The sequence below is a fragment of the Lutjanus erythropterus genome, chromosome 20 (genome assembly GCF_056507025.1).
Source record: "Lutjanus erythropterus isolate fLutEry1 chromosome 20, fLutEry1.hap2, whole genome shotgun sequence".
NCBI lineage: Eukaryota > Metazoa > Chordata > Actinopteri > Lutjaniformes > Lutjanidae > Lutjanus > Lutjanus erythropterus.
In genome coordinates this window covers 8,863,079-8,874,218 of record NC_139336.1, presented here as the reverse complement: position 1 = coordinate 8,874,218, position 11,140 = coordinate 8,863,079, and the positions used below count along the sequence as shown (strand labels likewise).

General features: G+C 41.4%; 1 protein-coding gene across 3 annotated transcripts in view; it reads right to left on the bottom strand.

Moving 5' to 3' along the window:
- Positions 1 to 1,544: 1,544 nt before the first annotated feature.
- tsc1b (TSC complex subunit 1b) overlaps positions 1,545 to 11,140 on the bottom strand; it is a 41,556-nt gene continuing 31,960 nt past the window's right edge. For all 3 annotated transcript variants that reach the window (XM_084745621.1, XM_084745619.1, XM_084745620.1), the window contains 6 exons: positions 10,501 to 10,683; positions 9,977 to 10,087; positions 6,486 to 6,608; positions 4,268 to 4,455; positions 3,863 to 4,036; positions 1,545 to 3,540 (listed from right to left, as the gene is read on the bottom strand). In XM_084745621.1, the coding sequence (XP_084601747.1) occupies positions 2,853 to 3,540; positions 3,863 to 4,036; positions 4,268 to 4,455; positions 6,486 to 6,608; positions 9,977 to 10,087; positions 10,501 to 10,683 (1,467 nt within the window). In that variant the 3' untranslated portion in view covers positions 1,545 to 2,852. The remainder of the gene's footprint in view (positions 3,541 to 3,862; positions 4,037 to 4,267; positions 4,456 to 6,485; positions 6,609 to 9,976; positions 10,088 to 10,500; positions 10,684 to 11,140) is intronic.

Sequence of the window (11,140 nt, the reverse complement as noted above, 5' to 3'; positions counted from 1 at the left end):
ATTAGTCGAGAAAATAATCTGCAGATTAATCTGGAATGAAAACTATCATTAGTTGCAGCCCAATTCATTATCCGTGTATCTGCTGATTATTCTCTCAACTAATTACTCTGTCCATAAAAATATCACAAACATCATTTAAAAAAGGCTGATTATAATTTCCCAGAGCATAAAGTGACATTTTAATTGCTTGTTTTGTCTAACTATATAAGACAAGAGAAAGCAACAAAACCTTTCAGCAACATTTCAGAAGATGGAAGAAGAGAATGTTTGGCATTTTTGCTTGAAAAATGTCTAAAATGTTTGATTATTACAATAACTTTCTGTGCTTTCATACCCAGGTAAGCCAAATAACACTGACCGCCAAAGAAAATCATTAATTCTCTGTTTTCTATCAGGCTGTAAACCAACAACACAGTTTAGGATGAATGGACTCTTTTCAAGCTGCAAACATCTGAAAGCGTCCAGTCCCAAAAACAAACTAAACCTTCACTGGACTTAATGACAAAACACCTTGATGCTGCATCTCCACAGAGGTACAAATCAAATGGAAGGGCAGCAGAAAAAAAAACAGAAAAACTCTGAATTGTAGTGCAAAACATTGAAGACGATCTTTATTGTTCACAGTTAAACACAAGCCACTGCTTTAAGAACTTCCTTTTTTGCCATTTTGTCCCAGATTCTCCAGCTCCGGTCAGAGTCCTGGTTTCTTCAGTTTGTGCTGATTGTACCTTCTGTCTTGGTTTGCTGTAGTTACTACGGTTGGCATTTAAAGTGGATTGTTGAACATGCTTTAGATAGCGAGGCAAAAGGAAGTGACAGCAGGAGTTCCCAGTGGACAACAGGATTTAGACGACTCTCAAAAGCGGAGTTTACTTCTAATGCTTAGAAGAAACGAGGTAACTCCCTGTTTATCAGACCTGCACGAGGGAACCTGATTGGACAAGATGTTTTTGGTTTTATTTCCCACGCTTTACACACAGCATGAGAAACATCACTTCTGTTTAAAGATGTCTGAATTCAGCCAGATCACAAATGTTTGCATGGCACTTCAAAAATGATCAGCTGGTCGTCTTGAACAGAAAAAGATGATTTTTATAGCTTGTCGCCTTCCAGGTCTGATTCTAATTTTTGGATATGTACTTGCGAGCACCCTTCATGGTTGAATAAATAAAAAAGAAAGGGTATGACGGAATGTGGGCTTTATAAAAATGCAGAAATTTTTACCAGTTTTTTTAAATTTCACAAACTTTCTTTCATTGCATCTTTCCATGATTGCTTCACCAACACGCTCGCACCTTTGCAAACAACACACATTCTCCTCCTGACTTATTTTGGACAAAAAGTCAATGGAGTTTTGTATGGAAATGTTAGTTTTCCAATTAAGTCCAGCGACAATAATGTCACACTTCAAGGCTTCTCCAGAACAAACCAAACATCTCTACGTACTGATCACCTCCACCACCTCGATGTAACACTCGCTCAACATGCACTCTGATATCGAAAACATATTTCTGTCCACAGCCAGCGCCAAAGCACTTCTATCCAATGATCAACAAATGTAACATCTCGTGCTCTTCTGGTGTTTTCCAATATCTGATTTGGTTAGAACTGGTAGTGTTTAAAGGGTCAGTACACCTAAATTACAAAAGAAATCATACTTTGCTCCAGTTTTATCGACTAGAGCAGACAGTTAAGGTTTTATTTCTCCAAGTTTTGTCTCTGAGATTCCTGCCATCACACCCAACATAGTTGAGCTGAAATGAACTTCACTTTTGTTACTCACAGCATTTAAATGACATCTATTCATTTTAAAGGGATAGTTCAGATTATTTGTAGTTGGGTTGTATGAGGTACTTATCAATAGTCAGTGTCTTAGCTACAGTAGGTGGTTGTTGCCCCCAGTAAGGAGAAGCAGAAAGGGGCACCAGCATGGAAGCTAAGCAATGAACTGCTGTGGGTGGTCAGCAGCAAAAGGTATTTTAGCCCCTTAAAAAAGATCCATCCAAAAAACAAAAGTCAACATCGGTGTTAGTGTGTGATATATTTAGAATAATTTCACTACTTTACTTTGCTTTTCTGTTGGAAAAATACTGATATATATAAGTTAAGTATTGCTCTCTCCAAACCAACCTAACTCCATTAAAATTTTTGATTTCGCCCACAGAGTTTGGTCGGTGGACCTTTTTTAAGTGGCCCAAATACCTTTTGTTGCTGACCCCGTCCACCGCAGTGCGCAGCTTAATTTCTGTCATGGTGCTCCTCTCTGCTCCTGCACACAGAGGGGAGTGTAGTGTAGGAAATACACTGGCCATGAATAAGTATCTATTACAACCCCGTAACAAATAATCCAAACTATCCATTTAAAAGGAGGAATCTCAAAAGCGGATGTCAACGGCTGCACCATCTGCATGGCTGAGGCAATTGGAGCCAAGTGGAGAAAATGTACATTTTTGTAGTCTGAGTGAACTAACTCTTTAAACTCACAGCATCAAATGTAAGTTAGTGAGAAATTTGATCACATCCAGTAAGCATATCTTTGAGCGTCTTTGTCTTGTAACCAAATTCCTACATATAGCATCTCCACTGGTAACACATCGACTTTGTATCCCTGTAACCTCGTCAAAAATCAGGGGAATGAATCTGTATTAAAAAGAAAAAAAAGAAAAAAAGAAAAAAAAGTAGAAAAACACTGGGGGAAATCCTGTTGTCCACTCAGAGAAATGGAACATATAACACTGAATTCCAAAGAGTTGCTGACATGTTACTCTTTCGCTGATTTGTAGCTCTTCTTCTTCATCGTTAAACTTCAGTCTCTCCTCCTCCGCCCTGCGTCCCGGCTCAGTTCTGTGTCTCTAACTGTGCTCGTGATGTGTTTCGTTATAGTCCATGATCTTTAGCTGCTGCTGCCGGGGGCGCCCTGACCCCGCGTGACCCCGCCCTCCACCTGGCCCCGCCCCTGCCTTCCTGCGGGGGCTTTCCTGGCTGGAGGCCCGCTGCTTGGGCTCGGAGGGGGGCTCCTTGGTGGGCACAGTGAGAGGAGCGGCGGGGGCGAGGGCGGGAGCTGGGACGGGGGGCGGAGTTGGGATAGGGCAAGGTGCGGGGGCGACCGGTACGACATAACCCGGACAGGGCGGCTCCACGCACAGCTCAGTCTTCAGGCCGTGGGCAAGGCCGGCCAGGCGTGGCGGTGGCTGCTCCTCGTCGCACTGGCTCTCACTCTTGTTGCGGAACAGCTCGCGCGCCCTCATGCCCAGGAAGCTCTTGGCGCTGGGGTAGGAGCCCACGGTGAGCGGCGCGTCTGAGGGGGGCTGGGGTGCGAGCGGGTTGGCGTTGGGACAGGACAGGGAGGGTTCCACCAGCAGGGGCGGGGCCAGGTCCTGGTTGCCATTGATGGAGTTGGCCGTCGTCTTGGAAGAGTTGCTCGCCTTTGGTTGCCCTGGCGATAAAGTGCTGCCGTTGCCCCGCAGGGAGTCGTGGGGTGGTCTATTGTCTGCCTCCTCATTGGAGTGAGTTTTACTTGGTCCATCTGGCACCATGACACTGTGGAGGATAAAACAGTCACATGTAAAGACAAAAACTCAAGTAGTGTTTAGACAAAATTACTAGGCTCTAGTTTTACAATATACACATTTTAAATGCTTCATAAAAGGTGAACTGCTGACATAAATCTTACACTTGCAGAATTTCTTTCATAGTGTCCTTATTTATTTGGCAACCCAAATTAACTGAGAGTGACTGCTTTAAACTGTCACAAGACAAAAAGGTTAGCAAAGTTCAACTGTGTATCACAAAACTTTGCATACTATCTAAGAACTGGATAATTAAACAAAAGAAATCAGCAACAGGAAAGAGTGTGTCTGACCTGGAGTCAACATAGGTGTGTGTGTCGGCTCTGCCCCCTGGTGGTGAAGTGGTGGTGGTGCTGGCAGGAGCCTCCATCTCCACTCTGCTGTAGAGCTGCAGGAGTTCAGTCTGCAGCATCTGAGTGATTCTCCTCTGAGCCTGATATCTGCTGTCTGAGGCCTGCAGCTCCGCCCTGCACAGAGAGACACGAGAAGGGGACGAGGGACAAAGACAACGTGGGAAAGAGAATAATTGACAATTGCAAAAAAGTAAAAGATGTGACAGAGAATTTAAGAAGACAAAAAAAGAAAAAATCATTTAAAATACAGGCACAGAGACAGGAGCTCTGAAACTGTCTCTATCAAAACATGATTTAGATGCTGTAATCCCAGATTATTTCATGGAGTCGGAGGTGCACACTTACTTTGCTTGACATTTTACATCCTCGAGGAACTTCTTCTGCTCGACAATGAGGTGTTCTTTCTTGGAGAGGTGTGTCTCTAGCTCAGAGACTCTCTGCTGTGCTGCCTCCAGTTTCTGACCCTGAACCAGCAGGTTCTGCCTCAGCATCTCCACCTCTTTCCCATAAGACACCTGCAGCATCCGGGCCTCCTGTGTGTGAGCAAGAGCAGGAAGGAACAAGAAATGTATGAGAGAGTGAAAAAGACACAGATGAAGGACTGTGGAGCATTTTAGGCAAAGTTTTTATCAATGCAAGAACACATGGTTATTCTATGTTTTCAAAGTACATGGCATTTTCTCCCATTATCTACAGCACTTGTGAATATAGTTTGAGTCAAAAGCCTATAAAAAAAAAGACAGGTTTTTCTGTGTCTTGCGGTGCATTCAGTGACACTGACATCTAATTTGCTGGTCAAAACGACCTAAAGCTCAAAGTGATGTCACAAGTTTGCTTGTTCTTTTCTGCTCAACATTCTGGAGCCAGAGAATGTTTTGGTTAAAAAGTTAAACAATACATATAGATCAGAAATTGATTACCAAGACGGCTGCTGAAGTAATTTTTGAGTCTGGTATAGATGATCTTGTCAGATGCAAGATGTGACAAAAAAAAAAAAAAAAAAAGATGAAAAATGTGTGTCCTCAGAACTGAATGGTCAGTCAGTTTTAACAGAGCTGAACTTGTCAGGCTTTGTGAGGCTTTGTACATATTTACTGTCCATTTCAGGTATCCCCTGTTTGCAGAGTTTATGAGCAGAATTTATCTTAGACTCAAATACTGAAGCTTGAGATGAGGTGAGATGTTTTTTAGAATTACCAATTTATGGTAGAGCAGGAGGTGTGCTTTGGGATTTTGTGACACCATACATTATTATTGCAGTAACTATACAACACTTTAAGAATGAATTTTTAATTTACTATATGACTTCTTTATATGCACTCATTTCCCAATGCAGAGGCAAATTCTATTCTAAATCTTAACACAAAACCTTCAAAAACCTGTTAAAGTGTATAATATTATATAATATTTATTTTGTTCCCCACCCCACAGTCCAGGAACTCTGCCTCTGATTGGCTAGTACCTAGAGGCTGGTTATAGAGGTTATTATGCACGGATATGAATATAGGTGCACCTTGAGATTTTAGCTTGCTCTTTGGTATGCCTAGGGCAGAAAAAGTTTGAAAGTTATGGTGTATTCTGTATTATATTTTGTACCATGCAGTGTGTACTTACTGTTTTTTATTATGTAAGGCACCTGCACTGGTAACCTGGCCACTTTATAAGGTAGTTATTGTTCATTTCATATTGTATTTTCTACCGTGCAGTGTGTTCTTACTGCTTCTATAATGGTTGGCTCCTGGATTTACCATAGTCTGTATTGTACCTTGAATGTTATGTGCAGGACTACAGACGGAAATAGTGTCTCACTAAATCTGCTGCAACCACGTTTTCATTTCCTGTAAATGATCAATGTCATTGCACACTGTCCTTTTATAAATCACACTAAACTAAAAGCTCTAGTTTAGAGGAAATTGTAAATCAAAGCGAAAACTGGGAGAAGGACTGAGAAACTGGCACAATCATAAAGATGTCTTGATGCTACTTCAGCACCACGGACAGCTCCATGGATTTATCAATACACAGCACAGTTAGGCTTCAGATATGTCAGAGCCATGGTCAGTGCCATAGATTCTAACTTGCATAAACCTCAGTCAGGTATAGGATCAATGAGTCAGGCAGATTAAACTAACATATATTTATACTCCCTGGTACTGGGGAATGGAGAAGGAGGTGGTTGGTACTGGCCATTATTATTAAGAATTTGATGACTTAATGACTTGCCTGGATAAATAATGCTCAAATAAAATAAAATAAAACAAGAAGGTTGCATTTGGGTCATTTAGCTATGAAGGAGATGGCATCTCCCCTTGTATCACCTACTGATCAAAACCACCTGACTACAATGAAGTTTGTCCTCATACTTTAAATTCTGGAACTATGACCATTGCTTCAGAGTTACAGCGAAGCTAAAAACGCTTCAGTGGGACACTGAGTCAGCGTCCAACAAACCCAATTAGAGTCCCTTTTTTCACCTCAGTATGTCGTCTCTGCAGCTCTCTGCATCTGTCACACACACACACACACACACACACAATAAAACACACACTTCCTTCCACCATACCTTTGTATTATCGGCGCCTGTGTGGTGTAACTCCTGCATGGACAGCTTATGTGCCTCCCCGAGGAGCAGCAGCTGCTTGTTCAGGAAGCTCATCTGCTGCTGGGTGCTCTCACTGTTGCTCAACTGAAGGACACACGAGACAAACAATGACGATGGAGGGCAAAACAGCAATTATGCTACAAATCAAACCTGTCCAGAAATATCGGGGGAGACATCAACAATAGGCACGACAGAATTAGCCGTTAATGATCTCGCTGAATCCACCGAAGATTCGGTGAGCTGCAGCAAATAAACAAATATTGCATGTCACTGTGGGGCTGCTTCAGTCTGACATAAATGGTTCTTTATGACATAACCTCACACTGTGGTCAACTTAAAAGAGAAATGTTACACTTTACAGCCATTCAATAGGAATTGTCTTGAGAAATTAAGCAGCAGGCTCTGACCTCACAAGAAATCAAACCATCCAGTCTGAATATCTTAAATAAGAACGTTCAATCAACTGTGTGGATGCAGAAATCCCTGTTTCCTGCCTCAACTGCTGTTTGTTTGTCAGGATTTCAGTTCAGTCTGGGTTAGACGAGGGAAACAGACCTCAGACGAACCCCAGGAGGCAGAAAAACACCCAGACCCCCCGCATCGCTGACCCAAAAATAGAGAGGGAGAGACAACATCTCCAAGGCAACCGAGCCCTGGGACAGTCTGCAGTCTACAGAGAGGTGGCAGGACGAGGACGGGGGCATGAGCTGTTGTAGCTACCCAAGTCTGACCCAACTGCCTGCCAGCCCACTCACTGCCCTGCCTACAACCTCTATTTAGAGAAACAGGAGGGAGCACACCGAAATCTGACTTAAACCTTTATTCAATTTGACACTAGCTGAGCCTGAAGAGAGCAACTAAGCAGTTCTGTTGATTTAACATAAAGTGGTTAGTATGTGTAAATAGTTAGCAGAGATGTTTTCATCTCCTTATCTGGAACTGAACACCTGCCCACACATGAAAGATAAAACACTGAAGACTTTAATCCTTCCTTTTGGCAGGATTTTATTTTAAAAAGGCATCCTGTGCAGAAATATCAGGTGCAAGTTTGACTGATGGTTCTACAGGGTACACACGCCAACTCAATTCAACTTTTAGCACAGAGCCTAATAATATACCAATGATATATCAGCCACTTATTTTACCTGATTCAGTTGTACGCATTAGTATCAAACAGGGATGGGTGACTGCATGAGTATATCACTTATCTACCATCGGCTAATGTAATGGTCTGTATAGTGAGAGCTGTTGCTCCATAATGTGACACGAGCACAGAGGAAAACAGCCTGTGAAGCCAGACTCTTTTCACATTTGACACACAGTGAATTAAGGATTTATTTAAACTAAACCAGACTTGGTGATTGTTGGAACAGCGGACAGAGTAATGGAAACTGTTCAAACTCGACAGAAAAACATTGAAAACTCACCAAAGTGTGTCTTATGAGTCTACGAGACAATTAAGCTTGTTGTTGAGAAACGTGGATTCAGAAGGTGTGCAGTTGTGTCTTTCCATAAGCAAAGGTGTGGAAATGTTTAATCTCTTGACACTTTATGGGCTTATTTTGTTTGCTGGACGTGATGTATGTGATGTAGTTAACTTGCCGCTTGCACACATTTCCGAGACTAGACTCAAGATGATCAGGAAAAAGGGAGAGATGATGATAAAAAAATTTAACATATCGGCCAACCTAGTACCAAATGAAATAAGTTTGTGGACAATCAAAATCAGAGATGCACCGATTGCAATCTTCTTGGCCAATTCAGATTTCTGACCTGTGGATTCTGATTTTCTTTCTAATAATTATGATTGACAGAATACACACACATTTTTGTTACTTTTCTTGAATAGAAAATTAAATTATATGTTCATAATAAAACTTTTTTTTCTCTCTCTCTCCACCTTTTCTTTCGTCTCTCCTCCTGTCTTCTGAAACATTTCCTTGCCTTCTCTACTCATGTTCTCTCCCCCACTTCTCTTTATTCTGTTCTTGCAGTCTGTCACTCCTCTTAACACTAATGACATGCTCATGTGTGTGTGTGTGTGTGTGTGTGTGTGTGTGTGTGTGTGTGTGTGCGTGTGGCTGTGACGTTGCTGTCTGTGTCGCCATGCGCATGCCGTGAACCACAGCGCAGTCCATGCAATGACAGAAAGTGATATATCTGACACTGATCATGGTCTATTAAGCTGAAAACAGGACAACTGATCAATTGGTGCATCTTTAATCAAGCGATACGTCAAAACAAGGACGAACTGGAAATGTCAGGCAACATGACTATACATAGCCCCTTTCAGACAGGCACTCCATTATTTAAGTGACTTAATGTGCTGACATTTTTACATGTTGGTCGTATGTCTGAATTAGGACACATGTCAGAGACAGATACACATCATGTTTCACCTTCTAATAGCACAGTAATAAATTTGTCACTTAAACCTGGGATAGACAGCTTATTTTTGGTGTCACTGAGCAAAAATTCTCTAATAACCTTTCAGCATGTTGGAATTCAAGGGGTCTGAGCGAAAACTAGACTTCTGCATCTCCTCTTGGCTCTGTCAAACACTTTTTGACTATTTGACAACCTGTGAATGAGACTCGGCAATCAACTATCTTTCTCCAAAACTGCTTACTGCACCTTTAAGTCCAGAAAACACAGTGAATGAGACAATTTTACATTGTTGAGGAGATTCGTCTGATGTCCTATCTGTCTCTAAAAAAAAAAAAACTTTTCTTCCACTCAGTTCAGCACAAAAGAGGTAAAAAGAAAATAAAAAACAAATGTCATACAACCTTATTATTTATCGGACCAACACTCTCCATATATTTTCATTTATGAATATTAATATTCAGCAAAATGCTTGAAATACAGTAAAGCATTTGGGCAAACAGACATTAAGAGGAGGCAGAATTCTCTAATAAATGATGAGTTTAATGAGGGAACAGACAGGACATGTATCCTTCTTGTCCTCCTTCGTACCATTACTTGCCCTTACAGCTGTTCTCCAGCAGTGACACCACCCCCCCTCTGTGAGCCAGGTGACAGCTCTGCCTTCCATTCATTAGTTTCTCTAATGCACTTCATTTTGGACATCTTATTACTGCGCTGTAATTGCACTATAACTCTATTTCAGACTGTAATTGTATAATTTTTTATTTTTTCTAATATAATTGAATACATCTTATATAGCTTTTAATGTTTTAATGGATTTCCTCAACTCACCTAAAGCACGTTGAATTGCCCTCGTTTTAGAGAGATGTGACACATAAAACCAATAATAAAACAGCTTCTTCTCGCCTTTTCTTGAGTGACAAACTCCATTACGAAACAGACAGATGAAGCCAGCAGTGTTACATAGTCTTTGTGTGAAAGCAGCTTTTAATAATACTATGTCACCAGCCCGAAACTGAGACAATAACATGTTAAATCAGAGCACAGCTCAGATATTTGTTTACCTTGACAGTCATCTGGTTGAGGAGGTGACCAGTGTGGCAGACTTTGTTGTTGGCCCTCTGAAGCTCCGCCTCCAGCTCGTCCATCCTTTTCTGACACTCCTGCAGCTTAATCTGAAGACCCAAACACAACCAGAGTCGAGAGAGTTTCATTATATCTTATATGGGTGAATATAGTGGAAAATATTTATTATTATATTGCTGCATGATTAATTCCATATTTATCAACTTTTAAATTAATCTCCAACTATTTTGACAATCCATTTATCATTTTGAAAGAAAAATTTTTTACATTTTCTGATTGTAGCTTCTTAAAAGTGAATATTATCTTATTATATTATTATATTAAAATCTGGGGAGGTTATCTTGGACTTTGGGAAAGACTGATCAACATTTTTCGCCATTTTCATTTCATGGGCCAAACAACCGATCAATTAATTGAGAAAATAATCAACAGATTGATCGATGGATCATTAGTTGCAGCCATATATGTGGGTATGTGTGTGTGTGTGTGTGCGCGTTTGTACCTGGAGCTCCTGGTTCTTGGTGTAGTAGTCGTCTCGTCCCTGCTGCAGCTGTCGGATCTGACTGTGCAGCCTGGTCACCACTGTCTCCCGGTCGTCCCACAGCTGCCTGTACCGCTGCTGCTCCACCTGCAGACTCTCCCTCAGAGACATGATGTCCACACTCTGCAGGTTCAGCTGGTCCTTCTGCACACGCAAACAGATACATGTAGAGGTTGAGTCTTAAGAGTTGAGTTTTAAGGCTGTTTGCAGCAGTTTGTACCAAGGTTTCTCTCAAATGATTCGTCTGGTCTTGTAGTGAAGGCAGGAATGGACACAGAGACATTTTTCTGCACAAACTGAATTCACTGTGCAACAATTTCTAAAATATTGCGGAAAATGTATTGATTGTTGCAAAAATGTTTCCGTGTTCTACCTCTTTGTTTACATTTCATTCCTGAAGACAAACCAGCCCTTCATGACATCTCAGTAACCATCACTAGTTGAAAAGCGATCGATCTGTTTCTGCTGCACACAAAGCAACTTCAGTTTCTCTGTTACGTGCTGCAGATGATACTCGACTGATCTGACAGCTGGAGGTATGAAACACTCAGTGATCAATGGATATCTCTGAAGAATTTAGATGTGTTTTCTCAGGACAGGC